We start from the raw sequence: 15,434 nt of genomic DNA, 5'->3' as shown, positions 1-15,434 counted from the left end.
GTAAGGAAAGTAAGGGTATAAGAACCCAAATAAAATAGTTTAAAAAAAAAGCCAACTCTCCTGGGTACTCACAATTGCCACCATCACTCTGTGACAAGAAGCTTCTCTGAGCCTTTGAAGTAGAGAGTGTCTGAGTCCTAAGCATATACTCTCTTCTTCCCTTCCACCAGAGTCCTTAGTGTGTCATGCATTATCCATGAAGTACTGACATGAGCTCATGTATTTACTGTAGTCTCTTTTCTTAATCTCTCCACTATAGCAAGATAGGATACAAGACATAATTTCAATTTTCCTCTATTCACTTACACTTGTTTTGTGTCCTAATGTTATTTTATTAATATTTCATTAACTGCTAAAAAGAATAATTATCAATGTATATTATTCTATTGGTTCTATGATGTCATTTATTAGATGTTTCTATGTTTACTTTCTGTATGAGTTGATCTGTCAGTTGGTGAGAGTACTATATTGAATGCACTGACCATTACTGTGACTTTATATCTAGGTGTATTTGTTTTGTTAAATTAGATGCACCCCTGTTTGGGATGTGCATATTTAGACTTCTAGTGTCCTCTTGATGGCTTATTCCCTCAATTGGTATAAAATAGTCTTCTTCACCTAAATGAACATTGGTACAAAGTCCCAATTTATTTCTAATATCAGAGATCAGACCTCTACTCTTGCCTGATGCGTCTAAAACAAAAAGGGGGAACTGTAGAGAGCTGCGTAATGCCGCGCCTTAAAGATGGAGCTGGTTTCCGCCTTCCACCTTCCCGATGGTGAGTGCTCTCTGTCACAAACAACCCCATATTTTTCTAAGGCTGAGGATCTGGCTTGCTTCCGTGTATGTGGACCTATCTGCATTGCCCACGAGGCACGCTGGGGTTGGCTACCCAGAGGCTATTTTAAGCTGTGGGCTGGCTTTCCCCAGGGTCAGAAGATTGTTCAAGGTTCCTGAATAAACTGCATTGAGAAGAACAAAAAAAAAAAACAAAAAAAAAACAAAAACAAACAAACAAAAAAAAAGATCAGAAAGAAGGAGAGGAGGACCACCCCTGGTAGACCTGCCTTTCTATGTGTCCGTTCTCTCAGTTTTCATTTCGCCTTCTCTGTTCTGTATACTTAGTGTTTTAATGATGATACACTTTCTTACTTTCTTTTTTCTTTTTTTTAGTTGCTATTTTGTGTTCTATATACTTGTATCTGGATTCCAATATCTTTCCTTGGATTTGAATTTTTTCCTGGTACTCTTAAGCTTTTAATATAGAATTCTTCTCCTCCTCCTCTTCTTTTTCCTCTTCTCCTTCTCCTCCTACTTGGCCAATATGTCATACATTTGGTGTTTTTTTTTTTTTTTACAGTGTGCCATAAGTCTTATGTATTCTGCTTGTACATTTTATCCATTTATCTTTGTCCCTAGCTGAATGTTACAATCCTTCTACTTCCCACTGACTGTTTTATTTGACTTATTAAATTTTTCACCTTCAGCTTTTCGATTTAGTTTTTTTTCAGTGTTTCTGTCTCTTTATTGAATTCTAGTTTCTTATCCTATACTGACTTCCTTATTTCATTCAGCTATGTGTGTTCTCTTGAAAGTTATTGAAGACTTTATTTGCATCCCCTGTGATTTCCTTGGACACAGTTATGGTCATTTATCATTTGAACTCTTTTGTCTCTCCTATGTCACTCTCACTGATAGCCATTACTATGGATATGCCAATATTTGAAGAAGACATACTGATTTTTCATGCTTTTGCACTTTCCACTGGGATTTGTATATCTAAACTTAAGCCATTGATTGGTGGAGTTTTTGTTGTTTTATTTGTTGTTGTTGTTACTGCTGTTGTTGTCTTTGTTTACTTGTTTGTTTTTACTTAAATCACTACTCTTCGTTCTGGGAATGGTTTGGTTTGCTCCAAACCAAAAGAACCAAGTTGAAGTAAGGTTGAGGTGTTGTTTCCTTCCGTTAGACTTGAGTTCAGGGTAACAAGCTCTAGCTCCAGCACTCCCCTGAGAGTAGAGACCTTCTGTAACAGCTATAACTACCAAGGAGCAGGCTGACTGTGAAAACAATGTAAGAGTCCACGAAATACTGTTTTTGATGAAGCAGCAATTACTTTAAAGAGCAACAAGACAGGGATTGTAACCAGCATATTAGTTACTATATGTTTGGAAACAAAACACAAAGAAGGAAACAAGTGAGACTGGTGATTAATGTTGTGTTGGTAGAAAGTAGAGAACTAGAATATAAGAGAAAGGAGAATTGCAGAAGTAGAGGGTTTGGGTTAAAGGTAGACTGAAAATAAGAAATAAAAAATGTCATCAGATAACATAAAGCATTTCCTCTCTAAAGTGTCTGAGCCACAGAGAACCTGTAAACCAGACCAGTCTATGTTCTTTGGGAGAGAAAATGAAAAAGAGTAACAACAACAAAATTAGAATAAGAACAGAGTAGGGCCCAACTAGCCTGCTAAATTTACACTGGACGGATATAAATGATGACAAGACGGGCAGGGATGTGTATGTGAAAACAGACTGACCTGGTTGCTTGGTTCAATCCCGGATCTCTCAGCTTTCCTACCCTGACTCTCAGAATCATGTCACACCTGAGAGCATCCCTGTGATGAGTGGTCCTTTCGTGGGATCAGATTAAAGATGCTGGTCCGGTTCAGAGGAGGCACTCTTAGGCTGAGCCACATCTAATGTTCATGTCTCTGCATCTCTTCAGGGTTCTGGTTGCAAAGCCCAGTCCCATTATCTTTTAGGAAGTGCCACTGGGGTAAAGGCAGATCCTTGGTTTCACCAAGAAAAGCATTTCAAGCAAAGCAAATAGAAGGCATAGTTGGAGTTTATTGAATGTATTATGAACAGAAGCTGATAGCAAGAGCTGTACTCGATGATGGGGGAAAAAAATGACACACCCAGGAATATGGGTGAGGGCATCTCACAGGGATTTGCACTTCATCATATCATACCTAGGATGTGGATAATTTTTACAGTTTATTGTGTTGCTAAGCAATTCAAATGAGATCACGGGTGGCTTCTAGGGTGAGGCTGACAATATTAAATTAATAGGTAAAATTTTAGCTTTACCCAAGTTGTTGGGATATGTGGGTTCAACTTCTGCTTGGCTAAACAAAATGGTTCCTGCAGTTGTTAGGGTCAGAGCCAGAAGTCCTAACCACCTAGGCTTGGCAACTGCCCTCAATAGACAAAGTAAGAGCAAGAGGAAGGAAAAGGAGATAATTTAATTTGGCAACACTGGAAAAAGGGACAAAAAAAAAAAAGTCTAGCAACCTTCCCTACCCCAAGTCCACATTCAGGATCCTAACATAAGGTGTAAGTAGTGGGGAGGGGTATTCATAAGTAAGCTGTCCCAGATAGGTGTGGATCTTATTATCTCAACTCCCGCTGCTGCAAGTTGGTATGACGTGTTGTAAAGCTCTTCCCGGAAGAAAATCTCCCCATCTGGCTGGCACCAGACTTCGGCTTCTTCCTCCTCCTCCTAGGATGAGATCCCTGTAAAGTTCCTAATTTTGAGAAGACCATTGTTCCAACAGTGAAAAACAAAAAACAAAACAAAACAAAAAAATCAAAAAGGCACAAACATCTCCTTAGAATGTCTTCATTCATGGTAGGAGACTTATGGGTAAAATATGGGCAGTTAGGACATTTTCATTGTTTTGAGAAAAGAAAAGAATTAGTAATTTTGCTGAGATTCCCAGAAAATACTTAAGAGAATTGGGGCCCTACCCAAGGTCATACACAGTCATGTCTCGAAATTGACTTGTTGCTATGTTAACATTTTCATTAAAAATATTTCTTCTATGTTGGCTACCTTCATAGCAAGTATTATTTGTACAGGAAGCCTTGATTCTCAGTTAGCAAGGGACTGGTGAGACTTCAGATTGAGGGGTTCCTTTTCTTGCCTGTGACTGGGTAATATTCTGTCTTTCCCTCCTACCTCACCCATGCACAGACCCAAACCAAAGAAACTCAAAGAAGTGTCTGTCTGAAGGGCTTGGGTGGCTTTTGCTTTCCTTTATGTCCCTAAAGCAGCAGTGAGAGAACCCAGCACATGGGCCAGAAGGGCGTCTGGTTGTCCTTAGAGTCATTCTTTCTCAGTTTTTATTGTTGTTTGCTTGCTTTTAGAGACAGGGTTTCTCTGTGTAGCCCTGGCTGTCCTGGAACTCACTCTGTAGTACAGAGTGGCTTCAAACTCAGCCTCTGTCTCCCAAGTGCTGGGATTAAAAATGTGAGAGAACAAGGGAGAGGGCAAGGGTCAGAAGAAGTCAATGCAAGGAAAATCAGATCAACTTTATACTGGGGGATATATTTCAACAACAGAGGGAAAAGAATAAGGAGAGGGGTAGAGAAAAAAGAGAGACAGAGAGAGAGAGAGAGAGAGAGAATCCCACATCATAAAAAATAATCTCAAATGCATTAACTGTATGAAAAAGTTACTCTGTTCCATCTTCTATCCCTATACATCTTGTAGGCAGGACAAATTTGGGGCCAGAGTTTTGTGGGTGGGTTGGTGTTCTCCTCCCTCCACTTGCAGTCCTGCATGGCTACAGGATGTGGTCAGTTTTGGTTTTGTTGTTGTTGTTTGTTTATTAAGAGGGAATGCCCAACCAATGACTGATCCAACTTGAGACTCAACCCATCGGAGAGGGCCAACCTCTAACACTATTAGTGATACTCTGCTATCCTTGCAGACAGGAACCTAGCAGCATAACTGTCATCTGAGAGGCTTCATCCAGCAGATGATGGAAACAGATGCAGAGACCCATAGCCAAACATTAGGAGGAACTCAAGAGTCTTGTGGAAGAGCTAGGGGAAATATTGAGGGAACTGGAGGGGTCAAGGCCACCACAAGAAAACCTACATAGCCAACTAAACTGGGCCCATGGGGGCTTATAAAGATTGAACCACCAAACAAAGAGCATGCATGGACTGGACCTCAGCCCCCTACACATGACACTACACATAGGCTGTTAGGTCCTCAAGTGGGTCCCCTAACAATTGGAGGGGAGGGCTCTCTCTGACTTGGACTCTGTTGCCTCCCTCTGGATCCCGTTTCCCTAGTAGGGCTGCCTTGTCTTGCCTCAGTGAAAGAGGAGGCACTTAGTCCTGATTTGACTTGATGCAACCAGTTGGGTTGGTACTTGGGGGAAGTGGGGTTTGAGGGAGAAGGGGTATGAAGGAAGTGGGGGGGAAGGGTAGGAAAGAAGAGAATGGAGTTTTGATTGGTATGTAAAATCAACAAATAAATTAATTAATGAAAAAATAGAACAGTTACTCAGAAAGTATTTTTTTCTGTATGATTCCAAACCTATGAAGTGTTTGAAAAGGCAAAACTGTGGAGACAGAATGGTGGTTTCTACAAGCTACAGGAGGCAGCACACAAGGGACCCACTCAGAGGCAATGCATAAAACCTCACAGGAGGCTCCACCCCTCCCAAAGATGGAGGTTAAAGGTGGCTAGAAAGGAGCTTTTCTTCAGTTTCCCATGCTACTTTATTAAGAAAATTAAAGCCATTGGTTCACCATGCTAGACTTGGATAGAACCATCCTTTGGTATGCTGTTGGTGAGCACACGTTTGTTCACATCTCTCTAAAAAAACGTTGACACGATGGGGTTGAAGACACAACTGCTTGGTGAAAGTGGCAGGCTCTCCATCTTGGGCCACTCTGTACTTTGTGTGGAAAGAATAATAAACAGTTAGCTTCCACAGAAGACTGGAATGACCTAGAGAATGGGAGACTAAGATTTAAGCTTTATTTTTATAATGCTTCATACATGATAGGCATGGAGTTGACACTATGAGTGGGTTTTAGATTCAGAGAATCCTTGTTTGAACACTTTATTCCTTGGTTGGGTGACTATCAGGAACTGTGAAATGGGCAGCATAACCCTGGAGTCACTGTAATAGTAAAATGATGTGCCTAAAGATAAACCAAACCTGACTCAGGCTCAGAGAAAGGGGCCTCAGAAGTCTGCTTGTTCTTGCTTGCCTTCCAAGCTCTCCCACAAACACCCCCCAACACACACACACACACACACACACACACACACACACACACACACACTTACAGCTACCACCTCAGTGATACACCCAGGTTTAACCTCCTGCATACCCTGAATCATCAATCTTTCCTTAGCATCCATAGATGGTCCCCAGACTCTTCCTTCTGAAACCCAAAGTCCACGTATGTTCAAGTCCCTTACCCAAAATGGTATAGTATTTGCATGTAGCCTGCACACACCTTCTCACACAAATTAATCTACATGATATGAAGACACCCAACACAATATAAGTCCTATAAAACAGCTGTTATGCCATATTATTTTAGGGATGATGATAAGACCTGTATTTGTTAAGTTTAGACACAATTTAAAAATTATGTTTTCATCTGTGGTTGTCTGGATTTGTAAGTGCCAAATCTGCTGACACAAAGACCATGTATGCCTTAGAATCAGCCAAGGAGGGTTCTAATCTAAGAATAGAGTTTGTGGGGAAAGTAGAAGGAATTGAGTATAGAAACCATGTCCTACACTAAAGTCCAGATGCTAAGTGGTCTTCCAAGGAGAAAACTTGACAAGGTATAGATGAAGGAGAAAATGATTAAGCATGATTAAGCATGTGAGAGGTGCCTTTGTGGGGTAGGGTACATTAGGAAAAGGCATTTGGGAGTGGGTGGCCATGGCCCACAGACAGGAACTGACTAAGGTGAGAGAGCAAGGCAACCCACCCAACACCCTGACTGCAGCCAGGAAGATTAATCTGTTTATTTTTTAGTTTTTCAAAACAAAACTAAAACCGTTTGGGAAGTGTATTCATCACAGTTAAAAGCTTCCTGGAGTTTGAGAAGATCGTGTACAAGTCAATGGAGGAGGCAGATAAACAGAAGGAACTGGTTGAAGACACAATCCACAAGGTCCTAAAGGAGAGAGACGAGCTTACTGCAGACTTGAGCTCTATGGGGAAATCCTCTGATCTTTTTAAGCGCTTCGAGAAGCAGAAGGAAGTGATTGAAGGCTACCGCAAGAATGAAGAGTCATTGAAGAAGCGTGTTGAGGAAAGGAAGGCCAGAGGTATCAGGTGCTGAAAGCCCATGCAGAAGAAAAGCTCAAGCTCGCAAATGAGGAGATTGCCTAAATACGCAGCAAGGCCCAAGCAGAGGCACTGGCTTTCCAGGCAAGCCTGACGAAGGCACAGATGCAGATCCACTCACTGGAAAAGACTGTGGAGCAGAAGACTAAAGAAAATGATGAGCTGTCCAGGATCTGTGATGATCTCATCTCTAAGATGGAGAAGATCTAACCAAAGCCTATCACCAGCTTTCTTCTGTCTGTCTGTCCTTGTCTTTGTCTGATTTCTTTCTTTTGTGTTGTCTTTTAACCCCTATTTCTAAATCACATTACTCTGAAAAGACTAAAGTTTAATTTCAAACTCAAAAACAACAACAAAAAAGGCTTCCTGGAATTTGTCGGCAAGAACATCACATCCTGGTGAGACAGAAAGAGAGCCATGGCATTGCTTGTCAGCCTGAGCCATCTCCCCCATCTCTGCTTTACCTCTGTTGCTGTTCTCATGCTGCCACACAATGAGGCCAGCGGCACAGCCCCCACCCCAAGCCTGAAATCAGCTACCCAGGGTCAAGACGTTGCAGTTCCAGCCAGCTTCGCCGTGATGCCCAACATAGCCAAAGCCTGACAGGCTCCCCTCAGGAGAGGTTCTAAAGTGTTCACAAAGTAGGCAGTGGTCCTGGGGCCGAGATTCAGGTCCTCAAAATGATGATTCAAAGGCCCTGGGTCTTCTCGCCCTGTAGTGCCAGCTCCTTCCTATGCCCTCCTGAGTCAGAGGGTGGAAACAGTGATGTCATCATCGCTCATGCTTAATGTTGGCTTCACTTCGCTCTAAGGTGACTCCACTGCCATTCCTGGGGACCTCCTTCTTGCTCCAGTCCTTTTCCATGTACAACTCAGCAAGCACGGGACAGTGTTCAGAAGCAACTCCACCCCAGGACCAGTTATCTGGGATCCAAGGGTTTGTAAGACCTTCTCTCACAACAGCCCAGTGGCCTAAAGAGAGAGAAGAGAGCAAGAATTAGGACTAAGGTGGCCAACACTAAGTCAAGGGGCCCTGACAGCCTTCCTCCAGTAAGTTGGTCTGCATAAACAAAAACTCAGGGCCAACTGCATATATTTTTAAATTTTTCATATAATATAAAGGACAGCAGTTTACTTGCGTAGACATTGAAGGCACCCAGAGGCCAGGCCTTTTATATTGCTGAACACTATGCAGGAGAACCTGCTCCTTGTTCATATGGTGTTCCTAATGTGACCAACAAAACTAAAAACAAGTGATACTTTTACCATTCCTTTGTGAATATTTTAACTTACTCTTAAAATTTTTATGCATGCATACAATATTTTTTGTTCATGTCCATCCCATTCTTTAACTCTCCCGACCCCCCAAATACAGCCCCCTCCCAACTTCATGCCTTCCTTTTTATTTGCATTTTTAATTAATTAATTTTTTAGAGTGCTAGGGATTAAACCTCTAATGACAAATGAGTATTTGACAGAGTCAGTGAAAGACTTGCTTCACAAAGTAAAAATCACTACAGAAGGGTTAGCAGACAACTAAAAGAAAGAATGAAAAAAAAAAGAAACATATTGCTTATTGAGAAAAATAATACCTTTGAAGTACAGACAGATAAATGGGAATTATATATGGGAACAACAGATAATTCTAAAACAGGGCACTGCTACACCCCTCTGTGATCTGTCAGGGTTAATGTCGGATATGAAGGATCTGAATTCTGGAGCTGACCTGGGCAGCATAGCTGAGAATTGGGGCAGGGGAGCTTGTCCCTGTACCTCAGCGTCTGTGGTTCACAGTCCGAGGATGGGTGGAGTATCCACCATGCTTTGTTCGTTGTGGAGCTCTGAGGACTTCCCTCATCTTGGCTGTGATATTATGTGTTATGATTTGGCTCCTAAAGTTTCCCTAAAAGCTCACATGTTGTAGGCCTGGTCCCCAGCCAATGTTTACTGCTGGGAGGTGGTGGAAGGTCGAGGAGGTAGGGAAACTTAAGTCATTGGGTACATGTCCTCTCAGGACATAGACATTGAAGGCACTCTTGAGACTCACTGAGACTGCAGGCACTCTTTGGATCCTTCCCTCTTCTTCCTGGCTGCTTTAAGGGGTGTGTTGGGGGAGGGGCAAGATGAAAGAATGGCTCTGACACAGGTGCCTCCCACAGGTGCCACATATTTCTACCACAATGTACTATCTCACCGATGTCTAAAAGCAGCCATGCCAAGGGACCCTGGACTTTCAGGCTATGAGTCAAAAGTAAAGCTTTCTTCCTTATAGGTTTATTATCTTGGGAATCTTTGTCACAGCGACAGAAACACTAACAGTGACATGTCTCCTCGCCTGTGGAAGTGCATGACTGTACCTCATTCCACAGCACAGCACAGCATCTGAATATCTGACAAATGTTCATTGAATGACTAAGTGTCCCGATAGTTCGAGTGAGTTACCAGTTCATCTCTCAGTCATGACCCTGATGATCCACAGAGGTGATTTCAACTGGGTTTGCATATGAAATGCTTATATGGACTGGTGGCTACCTTTAAATTACGTGTCACATGCCCTTCCCTCTTAGCCGTGTCTCTGACCCAGCAATGGCACAGTCTTTCTTTTGTCATAACCCTGTAAGTTTATGCAGAGGAGGGAAGATAACTAGCACTGGTCACCTCAAGCCCTCTGCCCACTACTGAACAGAGACACCAGGGGTAGGCATCCCTACCTGTGAACACTTTCTTTAAGCTTTTGCTGATCCAGATGTTGTCCACAGATTTCGATCCTTGAGGATTCCTGGTGCTGATGTTGGTGAAGGTGTGAGCCGGGACCAGGTGGTGAAATTTTTCTCTCCTTAGGATATCATAGTCACTGCTATCTGGCCCTTGGCCAAAATCGCCTAAAATAACAACATCTTTTTCTCCTGGGAATTAAAAACAAACAAACAAAATCAGTAAGAGCAGGTGGGACGCAAAACCAAACACAACCCTTGGAAGGGACTGTTGTCTGGTTTAATCAGTCAGGGTTAGGGCCACAGGCATAGTTCTTGTTTTCCTGGTATTTCTTATATACCCACTGACTTTAAACATAGGTTAACTTGGAAATGAGGGATAGTGTGAGACAGAAACCCTCCATTCAGTATCTCTGGCCTTAAACTTATAGTGGGAAAAGAAAAAGAAGCCTTCTTCAGATATCTAACAGAAGAAGACATTGCAGCCAATCCTGAAGAGACTTGATAAGCTAGGGTCAGATGGAAGGGGAGGAGGTCCTCCCCTATTACTGGACTTGGAAAGGGGCAGGGAGAAGATGAGGGAGGGTGGGTGGGATTGGGAGGGAATGGGGGGGCTACGGCTGGGATACAAATAAATAACCTGTGATTAATATAAAAAATAAGTAAATTTTTTTTTTTAAAAAAAAAGGGGGAAAAAAAGTTCACCAAACCTTTACAGAGCACCTCCTGAGAACCTGCCTGTGTGGGAGTCAGGGATCAATAAAACGCAATCCCTGCTCTCTAGGACTTCACAGTCTAATGGAGAGGTAGGGGGTGGGGTGTTGCCAGGAGCAGAGTGTAGATATAAAACCAGAAACAGGTACTGCGGTCATGTAGAACAAGGAGGGTGGCCAGGGAAGGCTCCCGAGAGGTGACATGTCGCTTTGGTCTTAGAGGATCCATAGGAGCTGTCAGGACCATAAGGATGACAGGAACTCATTAGGAGGCAGGAAGCAATGAAGCAGGTCCTGTGATAGAAGTTGGAGTACCCAAATGCTTCCAGACTGAAGATTAAGAAGTCAGGTGTGGGCTGCTGTCAAGCCTAGTGGCCTGAGTTCAGTACCCAAAAGTCACATTGTGGAAGGAGAGAACCAGCTCCCGTTAGTTGGGTTCTAGCTTTCACGCACAAGAGGCAAGCGCCAGCTCGTCTCTGGTTGGCAGGCATGCTCTCTTTGCCTGGGGATCAGGTCAGAACAATGAAGCAGAAGAAAGACTGGTGTCTTCCCATCACTCTGTGAGCAACTCAGAGCATCCATTACATAGTTCACTATCCTCTTGGAATAGCTAATTTCTTAGATTTCCTCCAAAATTTACCGCTGTAAGTAATGCTGAAGTGAGACATTTGCTCAGGCATCTGTTTCCCTGCTTTCTGTTTGTAGAACAGAGGACCAGTTAAAAGTCTGGTCATTGTTCATATTCTGGATAGGCTATGCTGGCCTCTTTACCAGAGGCTGTGGTTCCCTCGTCAAGCCAGCAATGCAAGGAATGCCTCGCTGCACTAAAACCAAGAGCGAGCATCCTCAGCCAAGCGATTTGCTGTGTCTCCTTCCTATGCAGAGACAAAGAAGATGTGCTCCCTTGCCTTGAGGATGGAGCACCTATGCAAATTACTTAGAATTCTATACAAGAATCTATTCATTCATTCAAGCATTCGTCTGTGTAAGTATAAACAAACTCCTGGTTATCTGTTTTTAAACCCTGGGTTATAATTCACTACTATGCTATTTACTTTGCTACTTCATTTTTCCACTAAGGAGCATTTGGATTTTTTTAACCCCTTGTTGTCTTCTGGTTTTTTGGTCTGAATGCTCTCATTCTTAGTGACCTGCCAAAACACTTCAGGTTTACCTTTATTGTTTCTGGCCCAGCCTGAGAATTAGCCACTTCACCATGAAACCCTATCATCGCCCAACCATGAGCTGGGTGCTGCCCAGACTCCTCTTTCCTCAGGGTATTAACAATTCATTAACTGATTACAGAAGCTCTTTATATGTGAAAAAAAAAATGGTGACCCTCTGAGACATAAAGGGCCTTTTCAAACCTTCACTTACAGTGACAACAATGTCAAACAAATGTTCAGTCAACATTTATGGTTTTGATTCTCTTTTTTTTTGCTTTGTTTGTTTGTTTGTTTGTTTTTGAGGTAGGGTCCTCCTATAGTTCATTATGACCTGGAATTCATGATCATTCACAGGGGGGTTTATAAGCATATACCACAGTTTCATTCTCTCTCTCTTCCATATTTACAAACAGGAGATTGAACACAGTTCAGGATAGGTAAGAACTCTCTCTATCCATCTCTCTCCTTACTTATTACTTTGAGACAAGACATTCCTAAATTGCCCAGGCTGGCCTTGATTACTGGATAATTCAGGCAGGCCTTGAACATGCAACCCCCTGTCTCAGCAACAGATAGAGGGAAAAGGGCTCACACAGAGTCAACTGTACAGAGTGGAATTTCTATGAACTGTCCCCGTGCTCGGAGAATATAGCTGGATGACTCTGGGCACTGCCACCTCTCAACTTGGTGGCCTAAGGCAAGGCTTGGTCCACCGAAAAAGGAGAGAACAATCCATTTCCTGATAGTTGTTGACAGAAGTATAAGAGCCCAGTATTCCTGTAAATGCCTGGCACAGGATCTCCTGAGCAGTATAGGCCACCTCCTTTCTCTCCTGAGCCACATTAGCAAGAGTCTGCCAGAGACACAGCAGCAGAACTGACTTCCTTGTGTGTAAGGCCTACAAAGAGAGGGCAGGGGCCAAGTGGAAAGGTTGTCCCTTTGAAGTATTTTAGACATTTCTCTCACAGCCTGCAGGAAATGGAATAGTTATGAAGTGTTTCCCAACTACTGTGAATAGGAATTCGAAAAAAAACAATGGCCCCCAGCCAGCCTCTACTAGATTCCCATGAACAGGGCTGACCCTTGTAAGGAATTCACTGCAGGGAAGCCACAGGCCTAGGTAATGAGGTTTCTGTTGCCCTCTGTGAAAGGCACTTTAGAGAAAGCAGCTCATAAACAAAATAGCATACAAAAGGCCTTCAGCAAATTTCTTTTTCTTGGTATGAGTATTAATAATAGCTAAAGGGAAATCTAAAGTGAAAGGACACAAGAGGCCAGCAGGGGGCACTTGTGTGCTACAAATGACACCTTCCTCCAAGAGGACCCAACAGAAGCCTTTCCAGCTGCTCCACTTTCTAACATGTACATCATATATCCACAGGCTACGAACCAGGGCAATTCCCCCCCTATTTGGGGGAAATCAGTGCTGGTTTCTCCCAGGAAAACCAACATGAGAGCATTACTGAACAGAACCCAGGGCTCATGACCTGGGTCAACGACCAGTCACAGAGCCTTTACCAGGCACTGTACTGACTACTTCTTTGGACAGCATGTCAGACTCTGAAAACTGAATACTTTGCCCAAAGTCATGGAAGTGGCCCTCAAAGCCAGAGTTCTTCACAAAGAGCGAGGCAGGAAGACACCTAAGACGTGGGCTGCTGTCTGCCCTGACACATAGAGAGGTTGGGTCAGGAACTACAAGCATGCAATTAATCAGTGCTGGTAGAAGGAAGATCTCTGAATGAATGCAAAAGCTAGCATGTGTACTGACCAGGAAAACCTGAAGTACTGGGAGACGGAGGCAGACAACTGCCATAGAAACGAGGAAGGCTTTCAGCGAGGTGCAGACCTGAGTCCTGATGGGAAGTCATCCAGCAGGAGGGAGGCTAGGGTCAGGGGTCAATCAGTCTTATATAGCTTCACAAATGAAAACAAAGGCTCCTTTTGAATGGCATATCCAGATTTCTCACAACCCGTTCTTCCAGCTAAATGTGTCAGGTCAGGGGTGACATGGCAGCAGCTTTGCCCTTGAGAATGTGTGGCCCAAATTCTCTTTGTGGGCTCTCTAGAGTGATGGAAGAAAGTTCTGGACCAATATATCAAGAGATTCTCTTGATTTGAAAAGGGCCAATAACAACCACTGAAATGGGTCTCCACTGAGGCGCACTCCTTCCTGAGAGCCTTCCTACCAGATGCCAAGGGCAGCTCACTCTACTTCACACTTACTGGGCTTAAAGAGGGAGAGAGACCCTGTCCTCAAGTCCTCTTAGGTTGAAAGAAAGTTCTGTGAAAGGACAAGCATTGGATCCCTGCTGCCAATCGGGATTAACATTCCAGACAAAGGCAGAAAGGCCTGGAGTTTGCAAATCGGATGTTTCTGCCTCTCTGCCAAAAGAAAGCTTTATCTTCCTTTGAGCAGAACCCTGTACTCATCGATTTTCCTTTGCTGCAGGCTGGAGCATTTCCTGAATTCCCTGGGTCACCAGTTAACAATTAACTGGGCATTAGTTACAAGCAGGAGCATGGGGGGCATGAGTCACTGTCCCTACCTGGATGTGTCAAGGCCAAGTCATGCTGTGGGTCAATCGGCAGTGCCTTGGCCATGTGGAACCTGCCTGAAGTTTTCTGATAGACTCCTGAGCTCTCCCTGGAGACCAGGGGGAGAATGGCATCTGCTTATGCCTATCAGAAAAATTTTGAACCAGCATCTCTCTTTTCTGTCATCTATGAAATAGAGACGAATAGAAATGTCCACAGATATGAAACTGTCTCCAGTCATTCTTCTAATAGGTGAGAGATTAGTTGTGGGTGAAAAGTTGCCCACACAGCTACTTGTTGGATGGGATATCTGAGTTTGAACCTGCTCAACTGTTTTTCAGCCTGAATATTCATCATTTAAGAAGAACACTGGTCAGAGCAGGTCCTGACTTAAAACCTAAGCCTATGCATTCATATTCATAGTGCTCAAAGGTAGAAACAACACAAGAGCCTACCAGTGGATGGATGGACATACAATAAAATATCGCACATATAAACAATAGGATATTATTCAGCCACAAAAAGGATGAAGCATCTAACACATTATACAACACAACTAATCTGGAAAATAGTAAGCTAAGTGAGAAACGCCAGACACAGAGGAAAAACACCATGCGATTCTCCTTAATGAAGCATGTTATCAGATTCATAAATGCATAAGATAGCATTGTGGCTGTTGGACAGCAGAAGGAACAGGAGGTACCAGGATTCAGTTGGTAGGGAGTTTCACAAGGAAGGTGACCGTGTTCTGAAGATAGATGGTGGGTTCAGATGCACAACACTGAAGATACTGAAGTATGAAGTATGAAGTATGAAGATACTGAATGCTCCTGAATTGAACATTCACCAATCATCATAATGGCAAATTTTATGTCCATTTTACTACAATAAAAAGGCTTTTAAAATATAAAGTTATAGGTAGACAGAAACATTTCCGCAGCCAATCATTTACTGAATCTCCCACTATGATGGGACAATTGATAACAAGAAGTCTAGGAAGCTAGAAAAACAGTCAAGACTCAAGAATATGGGATTGATTCTGAGGTCTCCACCTGCAATTCTTCACCTTGTCACCTCCTGTCCCTCCTTCATAAGAGCATGTGCAGCTCAGCATGTGGCACCACCAGAGGAGTTCACTCAGGATGTGTTGTCACAGGGAGAAATACTATTTGTTCCTCTAGTTTTC

The 15,434-nt window shown here is 43.1% G+C and overlaps 1 protein-coding gene across 1 annotated transcript in view; it reads right to left on the bottom strand.

The window, feature by feature from the left end:
• Positions 1-2,830: 2,830 nt before the first annotated feature.
• The window catches only part of Eepd1 (endonuclease/exonuclease/phosphatase family domain containing 1), a 109,568-nt gene continuing 96,964 nt past the window's right edge, over positions 2,831-15,434 (bottom strand). The window contains exons 7-8 of the mRNA XM_060371094.1: positions 9,829-10,023; positions 2,831-8,089 (exon numbers count right to left, since the gene is read on the bottom strand). Coding sequence (XP_060227077.1) covers positions 7,890-8,089; positions 9,829-10,023 — 395 coding nt within the window. The 3' untranslated portion in view covers positions 2,831-7,889. The remainder of the gene's footprint in view (positions 8,090-9,828; positions 10,024-15,434) is intronic.

This window comes from Meriones unguiculatus, chromosome 1, assembly GCF_030254825.1.
Source record: "Meriones unguiculatus strain TT.TT164.6M chromosome 1, Bangor_MerUng_6.1, whole genome shotgun sequence".
Taxonomy (NCBI): Eukaryota; Metazoa; Chordata; class Mammalia; order Rodentia; family Muridae; genus Meriones; species Meriones unguiculatus.
Note: the sequence above shows the minus strand (reverse complement) of the source record. Positions and strands in the feature narration are given on the sequence as shown.